This window comes from Elgaria multicarinata, chromosome 2, assembly GCF_023053635.1.
Source record: "Elgaria multicarinata webbii isolate HBS135686 ecotype San Diego chromosome 2, rElgMul1.1.pri, whole genome shotgun sequence".
Lineage (NCBI taxonomy): Eukaryota > Metazoa > Chordata > Lepidosauria > Squamata > Anguidae > Elgaria > Elgaria multicarinata.
The window spans coordinates 17,150,525-17,167,728 of NC_086172.1; the positions used below are offsets into that span (position 1 = coordinate 17,150,525).

At 41.0% G+C, this 17,204-nt stretch overlaps 1 protein-coding gene across 1 annotated transcript in view; it reads left to right on the top strand.

Annotated features, from left to right (window-relative positions):
* The window catches only part of MAP2 (microtubule associated protein 2), a 150,145-nt gene extending 137,108 nt beyond the window's left edge, over nucleotides 1-13,037 (top strand). The window contains exons 12-14 of the mRNA XM_063115869.1: nucleotides 4,020-4,101; nucleotides 7,687-7,799; nucleotides 11,720-13,037. Coding sequence (XP_062971939.1) covers nucleotides 4,020-4,101; nucleotides 7,687-7,799; nucleotides 11,720-11,935 — 411 coding nt within the window. The 3' untranslated portion in view covers nucleotides 11,936-13,037. The remainder of the gene's footprint in view (nucleotides 1-4,019; nucleotides 4,102-7,686; nucleotides 7,800-11,719) is intronic.
* Nucleotides 13,038-17,204: the final 4,167 nt, after the last annotated feature.

Here is a 17,204-nt window from a genome sequence, read left to right on the forward strand (position 1 = left end):
AGGAAAGATAAAAAACCCACCATTCACTTACTGCTTTTGCTACATTTGAACATATTTCCTACAGCCGTCAATTTCATATGGATGCTTATTTAGATATGTGAACTACTTTTTTCTTTTAAAGTTGATGCAAATGATTATTGTGTATGACTATGATATATAATATGTTCTTCCTTTCTTCTTCTTCTTCTTCTTCCTCTTCCTCTTCCTCTTCTTCTTGCTCTCCCCTAATTTTTTGGGTTTTTTTTATATTTGCAGTTCTTAAAAAAAAAAAAAATCTCCAGTTTGAAAAGTTCTCACACTAAGTCTTCCAACTGCATTTTGTATTCATTGAAGCTCTCAGAGTAGTTTGTGGGTTCAGTGGAGACTATTTCTCAAACGGATGTTTTGCACTTAATTCAAGCATATGTATGAAATGTTAGTAAGTGGCACTGTTCGTATTACACCATACTGATTTCATGGCCTCTTCCATCAGCTCAGTTGTTGTTGTTTTTAACTTGCTAGAGGTATTCTCACTCCACTTGCTTTCCTTTCTATAAATGTTGGATCAAGGATGTTATAAACCAGATGGTGGGAGCTTGTCCAGGAAACAATTTAAAGGTGGCAGACTGAATGAAAGGAGCAAGCAAAGGCCACATCATACATTACAGCCTCTTTTGTGAAGGCTGCCAAAAACTACTTCTCCGTGGCAACTCTCCACGTGGAAGCCGTAACATTTGTAAGCTTCTTAGCACATGCGTGGGCCCAATCACAGAGAATCCCCTGTGAAACAGTGCCCCGTGGAAGTAGTTTTTGGTAGTCCCCATGCAGCAGCTTCAATATATGAAGTGTACCAGTATCTAGAGCATACAAGTGTTGGAGGAAGACAGGAGATAACAGGGAAAGGAGTAGTTAAGAAGGCAGCAGAGGTTTGTTTGTTTGTCGAAATGCTTAGACCTTTGTTTTAATGCCTCCACTGGGGAATCTTCATTGGGCAAGAAGGTTGATGTGGGAGAAGAATAATTGGGGAACTATTATGCATTCACAGACCAGATCATTTGAGGCTGTAAAGTTAGCTGGAGGAAATGGGGAAAGGGGAGAAGAAACCCAAGAGTGGAACGAGGGAAACTACAGAATAAGTGGGAAGTGGGGTTTTGGGGAGGGGGGATGGTCATGAGGTTGGAAGAGCCATAAAGGACCCACACTATGGGGTCAGCACTGCCCTGTCTTGTTATGTTGTGGTGATCTAAAGAACAGTTGTGGGATTCCTGAGGCAAACTTATGCAGGTATGCAAACCATGCAACTCATTAATGGATTACTCATACTTTTCAGTCCCCTTCAGTGGGCCACAGTTCGCAGAGAGGATGAAATACGTATGTAAAGTAGGTCTCTCTGCCACCTAAGAGGCATTAACAATGGTTTGGATCCATGAATGAAAAGCTCCACTCATGGAAGTTTCCTCCACCCAATTTTTGAGAATCCTACCACCCACACCCACCCCAGCTTATCACTCAGCAGGGTCCCCTGCCACTCTGTAGTGTTTTCAGAAGTCTGGAACTTCTGCCATGGAGAAGGAATTCAGGGAAGTCTGCTTTTTTCACCAACCCATTTGTTGGTTCACACAACACGCTAACCCCACTCAGTGGTTGGGTGTGAAATGTTGTTGAATCATGAGTTGTTATTGAGCCATAGGTTATTGTATTGTCTGAATGCAACACGTTTTCCGCAGGGTGGATTATCGCAGAATGGCTTGTTAACTACCCTGAAAAACCAACAACAAACCACATGTTCTCAAGATGGCTTGTTCAAGGAAAATAAGTCACCCTGCGGAAAACATGCTGCATTTGGACATCACGATAACCCACGGTACAACAACCACCCATGGTTCAACAACAACCCACACTCAACCAGTGAGTGTGGGTTAGTGTGTTGTGTGAACCCAGCCACTGACTGTTTCTGTCATGATCTGCAATTCATGTGGCAGGTTACATGCCACTGAAAATAGGGGAACCTGATAATGGGATCCCAAATGATATTCAATCCAGATGTGGTTCCAAGGATAACACAAACATTCAGCAGGGGGAGGAAATGTAAGTAGAGATGGTAGGTTACTTATATTTAAATAGCTTGGAAATCATAGAGCAGGCCTTAAGTACACTGATTCCACTGGCCAGGTCCCAGGCAGCCACTGCAGACTCCACCCTACTCCTTCCAAAGGCTGGAGACCTCCCATCTTCCTACTGAGGAACGCTTAACTCAGTACTTATAATAAACACCAGCCTGGACACATCAGCTGTTGGAAATGATTGTTTTCCTTTCCCAAGCAGACAGCTGGAGAGAGATGGAAAAGAAAGGGCAAGACATTTTTCATGAAAGAGGCTGTTCGGAAAGGCCTTTGACTCAGTAGTGCATAACTTTTAAACCAAACATCCCCCTTGGCTGCAGCAGGCAGGGCCCTGGCTGTTGGGAACTGTGTAGACTAAAAGAACACTCTTTATAGTAAGTTAACCTCCGGTTCCTTTTAGGTTAGGATTTTAAACAAGAAGATTGATTTTAGCGATATTCAGTCCAGATGTGGTTCCAAGGATAACATCAAACATTCTGCAGGGGGAGGAAATGTAAGTAGAGATAGTAGCTTACGAGGTACCCCAACCGGCCATGGTGACCCCACTCTCACAGCCTAGCCCTTTGTCTCCTTACTGAGCACTGCTTCCCTTTTTGCTCGTGTTTCACATGTCACCTTGGTCTAGTGATGTGTCAGCATTGTGTGTTGAGTGGTGGGTAGCTCCATCCTTCCTCACAGACCACAGCAAATTTCCTGATCTCAATCAGAAGGGAGGCAGACATGTATCCTCACAACCAAAGTACCCTATTCTTCAAGGCACTAATGGAGTGCATTACTCCCGTTGGTTCTAATGAAATCCGCTATTATTCAAAGCCTTGAAAGAAAACAACAGCAACCCAGAGCCATACAAGGCCTGAAATTAGAGGAAATATTAAGGGTACCAACACAGTTACACTAGCTTGATTAGACTACCAGATTCATTCTCAATGACTTGGAGGTGAGACTGGTAATATGCGCTTTGATGGAAAGTGGTCACTTATATTTGCTAGTACTTCCTCACCAGGTAGCAGTCATTACTGTTGAAAGTGAGAATACATTACTACAACTATTGATCCACTTTAATATGATTTCACTTCACAGCAGAAGCAGTATAGAATCACAGCCAATTTGTGAGCCAATAGTCCCAGTATATACTAGAAGATTTGGACAACCTTACTCCAAAGTAATTGATGGAAGTACTTTATGGTGGGCCTAAAATGGTCACAAGTGTGCTTCTTTAATCTATCATAATTACAACTCTTGTAACCTCCTAGAAGGCAAAGGGATTTTGTGCTTTTTTTTTTTAAAAAAAAAAAGCTGTTTTAATATTTACTTAGCATACATTGCTAGGTGCTGGATACAAAAAGTATTATCTTCTCAGTAATGTAAGAACAAGAGCCCAAGATTAGGTTAGAATTTCCATTTTTGTTTTTAGAGAAAAGCAAAACAAAAACTTTTAATTAAAAACAAACATTAATTACCAGGCCTAATTAGACCTTACAAAGTCGCATCCACTAAATTACCTATATCTAAGTAAAGGACCACAGGAAAATATGCGAGGCAAAAATCCAGATAAACTGTAGAAGTCAGGACATCCCGGAAATCTTAAATAAAAGGGAAATAGAAAAATATTGAAAAGATGTCAGCACACACCACTGAGGCCAGCTAAGATGTGAAACATCTTAGAAAATAACCTTACTCATCTTGGCTTGATTTACAATCTTCACTTTACTAATGGAAAGGCTAACATGGTCCTACTAAGTTTATTGTCCAAATGGGAAAAACTTGCTGTATTAATCTGGGTGTTTCCCTCCTTTGTGGCATGATTGTATTCTTCTAATCCTCTCGTTTCTTGCAGTATCTTTTCAAAGTCTGGGCACATTTTCTTTCTGGTTTTGGTTTTCTTGTTCCTGAGATATGTTTTGTAATTTTTAACAGGTTCAAATCGTAACCAAGAAGATAGACTTGAGTCATGTGACTTCCAAATGTGGCTCACTGAAGAATATTCGTCATAGGCCAGGTAATATTGGAATTGTTTGGAGGGGAAATGGAATTCTGCAATGTCCCCCAGGTACATATAGTTTTCAGTGTGCCAGATGTCCATCATAATGACCATGGGAAAACGGCATATCCTAAGATCCCTGGCATGGGAGGGAGGGAGAAGGGGAAAAGGAGCCTCCAAGAACAAGACCTGCCCACCAGCACGGCCAAGTAAGTAGGAAGGGAAGGTGGTGTCTGCAGAAGGACTTCTGACCTTCTGCACTTTATTTCTGAAGTGACGTGATCTGGATGTCAGAATTAGACTCAGAAAAAAACTGAACTATTTTCTTTCTGTTTTCTTTTTGGAGTGGAGAGAAAAGAGTTCTGTTTTGCAAATCCATTACTTAAATCAGCTGGTAGAGTTTGCCCATCATTCACTTCTAACTGCTACAACAGTCTGTTGTGCAACAAAAGAGTAGCACATCACCACCTTACGTCGAAATGCCTTTAGATGTTCAACCAAGCCCTTGGGAAAGTTACTTTAGTATGTGAAAATTGATGCGGATGCCTGAATTAAGTATTTAGTAACAGCTGAAAAAGTTCAACAACTCTCCACCAATAGAAAAATTGACTATACCTGGGTTCAGATGTAATGCTAAGCCACCATGGGCCACTTTTGAGAACGATCCATGGTGGCTTAGAGTGTCATGTGGGGAGTGGAATGCCTACCCATGCTTGGTAGAGTATCCACCCTCTGCAGGTTGGGGAAGGGCCCCCAGAGTGTCTTACTATGTCGTCTGTGGGGCAATATAGTTAAATCCGCGTGCTCTGTTGATGAATGCGGCTGCCCATAGAGACAGCCACCTAGCGTGTCCAGAACTTCCAGTGATGCTCTAGGCAGTGTGGCTGGTCTTTATGATCACCATCACATGTAATGTGATGTAATGTGATCCCTGCTGTGGCAGCCACTGGAATGCACAGGCACCACAATGGGAGGACATGAACTTACCCATGGAGCGGGGAGAGGTAAGTGAACCACGCAACCTTGCATGGTTCCCAGTCACGGGGAGAGGGCACCATTGTTAGCTTACACCCCCCCACACACATTCCATAGATTCCCTACCAATCCTCACCCTGTGGTCGTCTGAATAAGCCCTATATCAATCTGGTTTGGGGGTCAAATGAACCCCAAGGAAGCCACACAAATAACATATGTGGTGGAAGGTATCAAGTATGACACCATTTATATGTTTAAAAAATCATGTCTAAATTGCGGGTGTTCTTTTTCCAGCAAAACAATGTTGCTGTAAATAAGTCATTGGGGTTAAACACCCCACAATGTAAAGCTACACAAGTTTACAAGAATAGCATGTGGCGGCTTACTGACCACACAGTTTTTAAATATACAACAGTATTGTGACATTATTATTATACATATAAGATTATTATAGTTGCATAGCACAACAGTGCAGTAATTATGGGTTGTGTAACAACAATAATAAATCTCACAAACCTTGCAGTCATAGGTACATGGGCTACATTTCATTTCAAACCTTCTTGAGTAGAACAGTAGTGATGGCCACAAAGCTGGATGGCTTCAAAAGGGGGCTGGATAAATTCCTGGAGCCGAAGGCGATCCATGGCTACTAGCCCTGATGGTTGTGTGCTACCTCCAGTATTCGAGGCAGTGAGCCTGTGTGCACCAGTTGCTGGGGAACATGGGCGGGAGGGTGCTGTTGCACCATGTCCTGCTTGTTCATCCCTGGCCAATGGCTGGTTGGCCACTGTGTGAACAGAGTGCTGGACTAGATGGGCCCTTGGTCTGATCCAGCATCAGGGCATTTCTTATGGTCTTATGTTCTTAACAGACGAAATGGTTTCATCATTGCTGCAATTTTCTGTCATAGTGTTTCCCAGAGAGGTGACACTTTCTGTTTTTCTTGGTGCCAGCAGTGACAGGCCATATCAGTTCAAAGGTTGCCTCTTTCAGTGTCCCACACAAGCTGGGTATATAACTAGACTCAGCACAAGTTTTGTTCTAATCCAGACCTAGGCCTACTAGGAAAATATGCGTTTGGGGATGTTCGCACCATCATGAGTTGTTCAGAAGGCAGGGTCCACTATATTTGAAAAAATACACACACATCCTTGGCCACCATTTGATCATGCATTTAGAAGTAAATTTGGAGACCATCTGGTCTCAGGGTGCCACATCATTTTTCATTTTATTATAATAAAGAATGATCTCAGGCTTGGAATGCTGCTCTGAGATTGCTGCATTGTTATGTACTGAACAAAGGAGTACATGACTTCCCTGCTTTGGCACATAACTTTACAAGCCTCATCTTCTGGAAAACCAAAAAATGTTGCTGTTGACTAATCCTGTCACTAGTGGCACACTGGTGAAAAAGTTATTAGTTATATTCCATCTAGAACTTTAAAGTGTGGTGTTCATTTCTGAGCCACTATCTGGCCCTAAATTTTCAGCTGCTCTGACGTTGCAAAGACACCTGATGGCAGCCCTCAGCAACACATTTTGCAAATATCTTTCTGTGAATAGAGAGAAGTGGTAATCTAAAAATCCTTGGGTGAAAGTTGGTATTGTGAAGCTACCTGATCAGATGAGGGTGCAGGCTGGTTCCCAATATTTACAGATGTAGTTGCAATGACCACAAAAGGCAGATTAGTAGGTTTTGTGCAAAATAATATTTTTGATGAGAAAACAGTTTTGCTGGGTGACAAGAAAAATTCTAACTAGGAATAAAGTTTTAGAATGCAGGTTTGTAGAAGAGTTTTGTAAACCTGTGGAGTACTATTGAGCCCTATTAGCGTTTGTAGTGATGTTGTTCAAAGTCATTAATTTGACTATTGTGAAAGTAGACAAAATATTGTGGGGAGGTTTCTCTCACACGAAACAAAAACAAGTTCTGGCCTAAGCATCTGCAGACATGACAAGTAGCTAATAAGTTTAAGTAACATCTGGCAGGGTCATTTTGAACCCTAGTGCCTTCTATGTGTGGTTTTTCACTTACCTCTGGCATTTCAAATGGGGGTAGAATTGACCCCAAAAGCTGTAAGAATAAAAACATTGAACTTTCACTAAAGTTGGGGGTGGGCAGATGGATCCTGAGACTTCACATTGCAGTTCCTACCTCATCATGGTGGAATACTATCTGGAAAATAGACTTCTGGAGGACTGATGCAGAAGTTTTAAGATTCATTTTACCCTCCCCTGTCAATAGAGGTTTAAGTTTAGACCCGTTCAGTATTTCCTAGTTATTTTATTACAATAAGAATTGGATAAAGCTTTAAATATTGCAATGGCTCAGTAATTAAGATACTCCCTCACCTTTGTCCCACATTTAGTGAGGTGTGTGAGATCTAATTGTGACAAAGGAATTATTGAATATTTTTTTAAAACAGGGCAAAATGTGACAAGGTGGGTTAAGTGGGTGTTTTTAAAAGCTACTTGAAGTGGGGCATGTTTTATGGTCACTCTCTTCCTACATGCTTTACCCATTGTACTCCTACTTGTTTTGTTAACATCTGCTCCAAATAAAAGTATTTTTCAAGACATAGGAGAGTTTTGCCTTTTTCAGTCTCATTTTCTGCCCATAACATACAGGTGGGGGACGAGTGAAAATTGAGAGTGTGAGACTGGATTTTAAAGAAAAGGCCCATGCCAAGGTTGGTTCACTTGACAATGCTCACCATGTACCTGGAGGAGGTAACATTAAGGTAAGACATTTAGACTGTCTACATATTGACATAATCATTCTATGTATTATCCATGAACTTGTGAATACCTTGGATTGTATTCAGATAAAGTTAGCTGAACTTTGGTCCCATTGAAATCAATGGGACAACTTATCCTCAAATTATTCTTCATTTCATGGATACTGCACGAAGAAAGGATAGCAAGTTCCTGGCTCACACATAATGACAACCAAAGCACAGGATGAGTATGGGTTGCCATTGAACCATGGGTTATTGAATTGTGGATTGTCATTACATGTGAACCCAACACTATGGTTGAACTATGGGTTGTTATCCATGAACAATGCAGAATTCACAACCCAACAACAAACCATGAGTTCTGGTTCTCTGCCTGCGTTGTTTATGGTTCACAACCCATACTTAAACCATAGTGCAGGGTTTACACATAACGACAACCCACGATTCAGTGACAGTCCATACTCATCGACTGGGTTTGGACGTTACGTTAACCCACGATGGGTTAAATAAACCACAGTGGCGAGCTCTTTTCCATCCCACAATGGGTTAAACAAACCCTGGTGGTTTATTAAACCTATGATGGGTGAACGTGTCATCTGTGAGCTCTAACCTGTCGTGGGTTAGCATACGCAGCATGGATTAAATTGCTCACCTACAGAATCACTGGGCAAGAGCAGTCAAAAGCACTGCCACTGCTCTGCTCCTCTAGAGCAATTTTTGTTTCCCTGATCTGCCTAGCAGCAGATTGTGCTGCTCACTGTGCCCTTCCCCCCCTCCTTTGGAGAAGGGCTCAGCTACAGCTCACCCGCCCTCCTGCCCAAGACTTTCACCTGCGCTACAATCCCTGCACATTCCCCATGGAGGGGCATAGCTGCAAAGGGTGGAGGGGATTGTGGAGCAGGAAGGGAGTCTTTGAGAATCGGGATGACTGGCGGGTGGGGCAGGGGGAAGTGATGGGGGTGCAGGGAAATGGCTAAAGATCAACTCTGCATAGAGAATGCCAGGGAACCGGCAGAGACAGGAGACAGAAAAAGGCACCCCTACACCAAACCAGGCCAACCAGAGGCAGGAAAAATAAGCTTCTGTGCATAGCTTATTAAACCCCAATGGGTTAAAGTGACATGCGAACCTGCCCATCCTGTCAACAACCCATATTCAACATATATTGCCATTATACGCGAAGCAATTACTGAAAGAGGGGCTATGAAATTAGCTGCATAGAAATACTTCTATGATCATTGAGGCAGAAAAGATAAATAGCACAATGTGTGTTATGTGGTCAATCTTAAAAGACTTGTAAAATAAGTGGAAATTTGTAGTGGCAACAGTTCCCTCTATTAACTGCCTACAGGCAATTGCAGAAAGATCTAATGGTGGCAGCTAGTGGGTTCCAAGATAATGGATCTGGACTGCCTTGAGGCAACAGTTCTGATGGTTTCTTGTGCTAGCCATGTCTATGGAAGTAGCTAGCAGAGAAACTCAGGATCTGCTGTTCCTACCAGCCCAGTTGGCTCAGGAACTCAGGTCCCAAGGCAAGGTTTGAAGGCATATGAGGCAGCCACATTGCTGAAGTTAGGTAGGTCTGGTGCTGGTCAGTGCTAGCCACCTTGAGTTCCACATTGGAAGAAAGGTGGGATATAAATGTAATAAATAAACTCCTGAGATGAACAAGCAAGTAGCAGCAACATCCACAAAGGTAAAGCAGTTGCCAGAGTAACCCAGTAGCTGCTACTCTCATTTGTCCATCAAGCTCAGGAAATTCTGGGATTGGCCTCAACAGTGAGCAGACCCAGCAACTCAGGGGAACTTGCTTGGACAAGACAGCAATATTTTGAGCATTGATTATAATTTCGGGTGCAGTGATCACCTGTGTAGTTTACAAACAACTTCTTAACTTTTTCATAGGATAGTTTGTAACGTGTTTGCATATATGTATTTTCAAACATATATGTATATATGTATACGTATATGCATATATGTATTTTCTACTTGATAAAGAAGATGGAGGGAAAACCAAGAGGGCTGTATTGGACAAACACCTTATCATTAAGTTTCAGAAGTAATCATTTGGCAAACACTCAGGCCTTAGCTAGACCTAAGGTTTATCCCGGGATCGTACCGGGGTCATCCCTGTTCATGTAAATGACACACAGGATATTCCGGGAGCAGGCAGGGACGACCCCGGTATAAACCTTAGGTCTAGCTAAGGCCTCAGTTTGCACAAAATAGCTGTTACTTTTGAAAGTAATTTTCCAGCATCAAATACTGAGAGTGTAATAATCCAGAAAAATGAAGTACCAAGCGTATGATCACTAATATTACTATCTCTGGAACCTGGATCTACATGCTTTGCAGCAGTAATATATTGGCTGTTAAAATGTATTTGGACCCCCTACTATTAAAGAGTATTTCACACATGCTGAAATAGTTCCTCTGCCTCACTTCATCCCACCCACCCAGTTTTCCAAAAATGTCCCATTTGCTTCCCCGCCCCCTGCCTCCAGGCCTTCATACCTCAAGCCCGGAGGGGGAAGCGTGTGCACTCTGCAGGACTGTTTGTGGTGTGGGCCCAATGCATATGGCCACTTTGCTCCAAGCATATTAAGCATATGCAAAAGAAAACGCTGCATGGATTGAAAAGCTAGCTCTCAGTGTGATTATGACATGAACCAGCCTTAATCCTGGTGCAGTCTGGGCTTGTCCCTGGGCAGTAAATCCTGCCACATCTCTATCAAGGACATTCATATCTGAATTGTTTAAAAGAGGTGCCATTTACTTCTTCAACCAATAAAACTGCATTTTGACAGGTAACTAGCAAACGCCAGTAACCTTCAGAGCTATCCCATATATATTTAAATGCTATTAATCTTATCTATGCAACTGCCAATTATACCAATGTACCATAAGATTTTACCAGGTTTTGCCCATGACCCACGAGACTCCATAATATACTTGCCAGATTTTGCCTCAGTTCCATTTCTGAGTTGTAGCAAGGAACGACATCTCAGAAGAACCTTTAGACATAAAATAGCTTACTATAGTCTGTTATTTGAACAATGTTACTACTAAAAACTTTCAAACAGAATATGGGTGCAGTCCTATGCAAATTTAGACAGAACAAACTACCGGAACGCCCAACATTCCCCAGTCAGCCATGCTGGAAGTTGTGGGGCTTCGTTCTGTCCAAACATGCATAGGATTGTGCCCTTAACTGTTTAACTCACTTTTCACTCTTCCAAACCTTTCCAAAGAAAACAATTTTGTTTGTTTGTTTATTCATTTATTTTGTATCTCTACAAGCTTACTATTCAATAATTGGACAATATAGGAATACTACTATAAATGATTTTCATCCATTTTATGACAAAAAGTACCCAAAAATGTTAACACATGATCAAATAATTTCAAACCGCTATTTTAACAGAGTTTTTTTTAATGTTTGTTTTTAACTAAATACATACAATTTGTTAGTAAAAATTCTGTTAAAAGATAGAAATGTTCTTTTTGGTATCTAAATAAAAAAGGGGGGTCAGTGAAATTGGAATGGTGTGATGAGACATAAAATATGAAGGAGGTTAAATTGCACATCTCTGAGTTCCCTATGAATTTCCCAATAAAATTCTCTGAAGAGAAATATGAGGTGAATTTGAAGAGCCCTGTTTAGACAAACATCTGTAGAAGTTTCGGGGAAATGATTTTGACAAGAGTTAGCATAACGTCTCATAGAGGAGGGACATCTCCAGTCTGCGTTTGAATTTTGACTGAAGAGAAATTTGAGGTGAATTTGGAGGATGTCCCACTCCGGGAAACAACTGCAGCACTTCTAAAGGCAGCATATCAATGAAATTGGCACAATTCCTCAACAGAGATTCAGACATCCCTAGCTGCTGTATTTTCTTTATAAGTCTCCTTTCCTTGCACAGATTGACAGCCAGAAGCTAAATTTCCGAGAGCATGCTAAGGCCCGTGTGGACCATGGAGCTGAGATCATCACACAGTCACCAGGCAGATCCAGCGTGGCTTCCCCAAGGAGGCTCAGCAATGTCTCATCCTCTGGCAGCATCAACCTGCTTGAATCTCCTCAGCTTGCTACCCTCGCTGAAGACGTCACTGCAGCCCTAGCTAAACAGGGCTTATGAATTTGCTTCGTTTAGCAGTGTTTGAAGTAATAATATTTAGGCATGAGCTCTTGCCAGGAATGGGCTCTGAGCAGGTGTTAACATTCATTCTTTACCATGTCTAAAATTAAGTCACATCCCAAGACTGTAGTAACCATAAAATAAAAACTGGGGAAAAGATATATATAGATGCAGAAATTGGCCTGATTTCCATTTACAGCAGGAAGACACTGGCTTTTATGTGGGTACAATTGCAGTATATTACATTGGACAATTATTGTTGCTCCGCTCTGTCTTGCATGGAGTACTGTACTATGATACAATGCATTTTTACCTTTCATGTGCCTGAAGGCCATCCACCACTTTTTGAAGAGCCTTGTTAAATACCTTGAGTTGCTCATTTTACTGTTTTGTTGATGGATGGAATTAAGGGACATCTCCCACTGTAATTTATAAACAGGTTAAATTAAACAGGAGAGTCTGTGTACCAGACAGAAGGGCAAATAAAAATGTCAAAGCTCCGGAAGTGGTTATGTGGGGTGGGGTTATTTTATATAAATGGGTAGAAGAAAGAGTCAATTAAGTTATTAATGTTGTTGAACTTGGATAATTATGTCAGTGTATAGCTGATTCCAATAAATTATTTAACTAATAATTAAAGAAAGTAGTCGGGGAGAAAAATCATATGAACTGTATTGGGGAAGTGGCATTTTTCTTTTTTTGAAAGCAGCTACTGAAACTAAGCAATGGAATTGTGTCTGATTAGAATGTTGGTTAAGCAGCTAGGTTCGTGTCTACACTACTGGTTTCACATCCTTTTCATCTGTTTGATACAGTATTATTATAGATATATATTTCTCTGTGACCATTTGTGATACGCCCTCTCATATTTGAATATTCTACTTTATTCACAGTATCTGTGTCTCTTGCACCCTTTGGTGTTGCAATTTTAGGTATGTAAAAGTAGATGTTAGCAGGGTTTTTATTTCCCTATTCTGACTTTAAAAAAGACAAAAAAGGCAAAGAACTTTTAGCATGAAATTGCTTTCTGTGACATCTCAAAACTGTTACCCTGTTTTAGTGCCAGATGCAAGTCTGTTCTGTGATATTAGAAGAAAAAAATACTCTCCCTTCTTTCTCCTCATTTCCTCATTCTCTTTTTCTTCATCATGGCTGAATTTATGGGGTCTGTGATTATTATTTTTAATGGTTTCCAAAATTTGATTGGGGATTTAAGATTTTGTGTTTAAAAACAAACTTTAAAATAAGTATTTGTTCTTGCTTTTTTTAAAAAAAAAATCCTGCAGTAAGAGTGAAGTTTAAAGTTATTTATTTTTTTCTTTTGCTAAAGTTGAAATTCCAAGAAACAAAGGGGGAGTTTTAATAGAAATCATTCCATTCCTTCAATGACATCTTTGCATAGATATGCTCAGGTGCCTCAGATAGAAGAAGATGCATATGTAACGCATGTTGGTGACTGGTAACATAATTAAATAAGCTCCTCATACAACATCACCAAGGTGATAGAATTGATAGATAAATCTGCAGAAAGAATATATTGAATATAAAAAGTATATGACAAGTGTGTAGAATAAAAAAATAAGGCAGGGACACCTAAATATTAAAACAACTGAAATCTATGGGATTTACACCACTACTACATGCAGACATGTGGTATGGTGGTATGGTAATATGGCACATTAGTGGACAATAGTCTACTCATGTTATATATGCTAGTTTTGACTAGATGATAATTCAGTTACCTATTTCAACCTGCAGATTGATTGCTCTTTCCCTTATGAAAACTCCTATATAACTTTTGCATGCTCTCAAGTTCCTCTGTACATGAATGGTTCATTAGGATGGCTTTGTGCGATGGAAGCTGTTTGAAAAGGGCTACCTCTTAAACATCTTAATTTACCTGGTGTGTATCCAAGATTGATGCTTAAATAAATGTTTAAAGAAGGAAAACACCAAAGGTATGAACAAGCAAAGTATCTTGTGGCACTGTAAAGATTAGCAAATTTATCATGGCATAAGCTTTCATTAGAATCTAATGATCTAACTCTGAACATTTCTTCCAGAACATTTCCAGAACAGTATGGAGTTTCATAGAATTAAATTAGATCCTAATTGAAACATAAGCTTCCTAAATTATATAGGCTCTCATTTGTAAATGGATGGGAACAGGTAAATACCCCTCACAGTGTATTATACTAGAGCTTGTTCAAATGATTTGAGGATGAACGAAACCCTAAATACTCTTAACATATTGCATCTTAAAAGCTGACTCATAAGATGCCCCATACTATTTATAATGCAGTCATATAGTTAAGAAAAATGTTAGCTTAGAATCTAAAGTGCATCAGGAGGACTGTTCTACCCTTTGATTGATGTGATGTTGCTTAGAATAATCATCCAATGTAGAAACACACATTTTAAGAACATAAGAAGAGCCCTGCTAATTCAGACCAAGGGTCTATATACTGGGGCTCCTTGCCACTGATTCAGGAAAAAATATGAAAAGGCAAAAGAGTCATATTCTTAATGAAACGTCACTCTGGCTCTATGCTATTGGTTCTTGCAGATTAGCCTCTCAATGTTTTTACGCCTTTTTTCCAATCTGAGAGCAAGAGAGCGCCCAAGGTACTACTGGACCTCACGAGGACTGATGCTGAGTGTCAGCCAGTCAGAACAGTGTTTAATCTGTGACTATTTTGTATTCTGCTTTTTTGGGATATAAACACATTCTAGATGGTGAAGTTATTTATTGAATATACGTGTCCGAAGCCGCCGAGTCATTAATTTCATGCTGCAAATTTATCTTTCTCATTTTAAAAGCAAAGTCCTTGTAATCGATAATCGTCCTTCCATAGAAAGAGTTGCAAAGTTTGATGAAGTCATACAAGTTGAGAAGCCAGCAGGACACCATGTTGTAATATAAGAAATGCACACGCTATGTTACAGGACTCTAGATTTTCACTGGGGATGGTGGGGGGAGGAGGGGGAGGCAGGAAAGGTTAACAAAAAAATTAACTTCCCCAGCATAGGCTTGATTTAAAACCCAATGGCACCATTCAGTGGGTAGATCTCTTGCACAAGCCCTATTGAAATGAACATGATTAATGGAAGAGCTCTACTGCTATTCATTTCAGCAGGAAAATCTTGTGCTGGATTATACCTCATTTAAGTATCTGGAAAGCATGTCTTTATCAGATTTATTGAGCCCTGGCACAGTAACCTTGACTAGCGAGCTCTAAGCTCAAGCAAAATAAACAATAAATAAAATTCACAGATAAGGCGAGTAAAAATGTTTAAGACCAACACAGATCGTTCAGGCAAGAATAAATCTGTCCCTTTGGAAGGTAGGACCCCTCTGTTTCTCTCTACCTACATAGTATCTGCTTCTGTGTAATCCTAGGCATGAAGGGACTGAAAAATATAGGCAGAACTTTGTCCAGCAACAATAGTTCAAGCTGCTAATTATGAAGGTGGTCCCTGTCTACTGGAATATTATATACAGATCATATGGCATTAGACACCTAACAGTATGCTCATATACAGCTGCAACCTTTCTGTTCATTATGGCTGTTTGCAAATATATATGTTTGCCTAGTGTGTGCCTCAAAAGGATCCAAAAGGTGGACTACCATGTTATGGTTAGCATACAAGGGTCTGTTCTGTCATACTGGATTCCAGAATCCCTTCTAAAAGACATCAAGTGCACAAGTACAAATCACCTTTGCGAGACATGATGAAGCAGCAGCCAGGCCTACAATTTCTGGCCTGCCAGGCTGAACATAGGCCACAAGCAACTTGATAAGCGTTCTGGTTTTGTTGCCTCCCTAGAACTTGAAAAACAGGACAGCCATTGGGCCCTGGAAAAGCACTGTGCATAACTGGTGGGTTGTGTTCAGCTTGATGAGTCACACCCCGTGCACTCCTAGTCAGTTATTGTGTTAGAGCTTGCTCACAACTAACTGGGTAACCAAGCAAATTCCCTTATAAATAGGATGACAATGACGATGATGCAGATTCATTAAGTTCAGGCCTAGCAGCCATTTCAACTTTAGCAAAGAGAAATCTAAAATCATCTTCTGTGTGCTGGGATCCACCCCACACGCCCCCCATTTCCTTTCTTTAAAAAAGAAGAAATACAGTATGCTGTTACAAAGCCTTTGGGGTTATTTATTTTTCCTGACAATTCTAGAGCCTGTTACCATAAAAGAGGCATTTCTTGAATGGCTGGTGGTAGGTAGTTCATGTTTTTCAATCCAACTTGCAATTGTATTTGTTGCTGTATAGTGATTGTTTTGCAAAATAAAATCGCTTGTCATCTAATTGCTTGCACACTGACTTTTTTCTTTATGCTGTTTGTTCTCTTCTATCTGGTACTATTTCATGCCACAGGCAATACCAGGGTGATTCAATCAAAATAACAAACCAGGGGCCTTTTCCTGGCCTGGGAAGGATGTATGATTCTGTCATTTATGAAGGCTTCCTGATTATATAATTCAGGGCCAGCCCTTAGAGTGACATGGCCGCTTCAGGCAGTGGATGACTGAGAGATGGGAAGGGATTGCAGGACAGAGCTGTGAGTACCAGGTAGCCTTTTCTGTGCCAGGCGGCCCATCCTAAGCTTCTTCTGCCCTCAGGGGTGGGTGGAAGGCCTCCCCTTGTTGAAATAAGACACAGCAGCCAGTCTGGTCAACTTCTGTATATGGCATGGAGCATTATTTTGTCCTTCACTCCAGACAGCAAAATGACTTGGGCTGGCCCCAGGGTTTCACAGAGGCAGCATGGGTTATATTACACTTCTCAGCACCTGCAGCTAGTTCTGCTTTGGCAGGCTGGCAGGCTTTCTGACTTCAAGCCTGAACCCAGTCATCATGTCCGGTTGCCCACCCCAGGAGCTTGATAAACCTGCTTGCGGTTGTAGAGCCTCTACAGTCTTAGCCAAGCACACCTGCTGCCAGTCAAGTACTAGAGGATCCTGGTTTCGGTTACTTCAGCTGATAACAGGAAAAGGGAAGTGATCGCTGGGCCTTTGGTAATGGCTGAGACTCTAAGACTCTGGTAAGGAATTCCGGCCTAGTTGAGGGGCTGAAAGAATCCTAGTCTAAGGGAAATGGAGGCCATGTAGGAAAGCTGTCTTCAAGACCAAGCTTAATAGCGCAAGCCCACGGACATCAGTCTGATTGCGTTCAGTGGGGCTTGTTCCCAGGTAAGTAGCGATGGGTCGGTTGAAGTGGGGAGGTGCGTTTAACCTTTTCCTCCTATGTTTATGAGC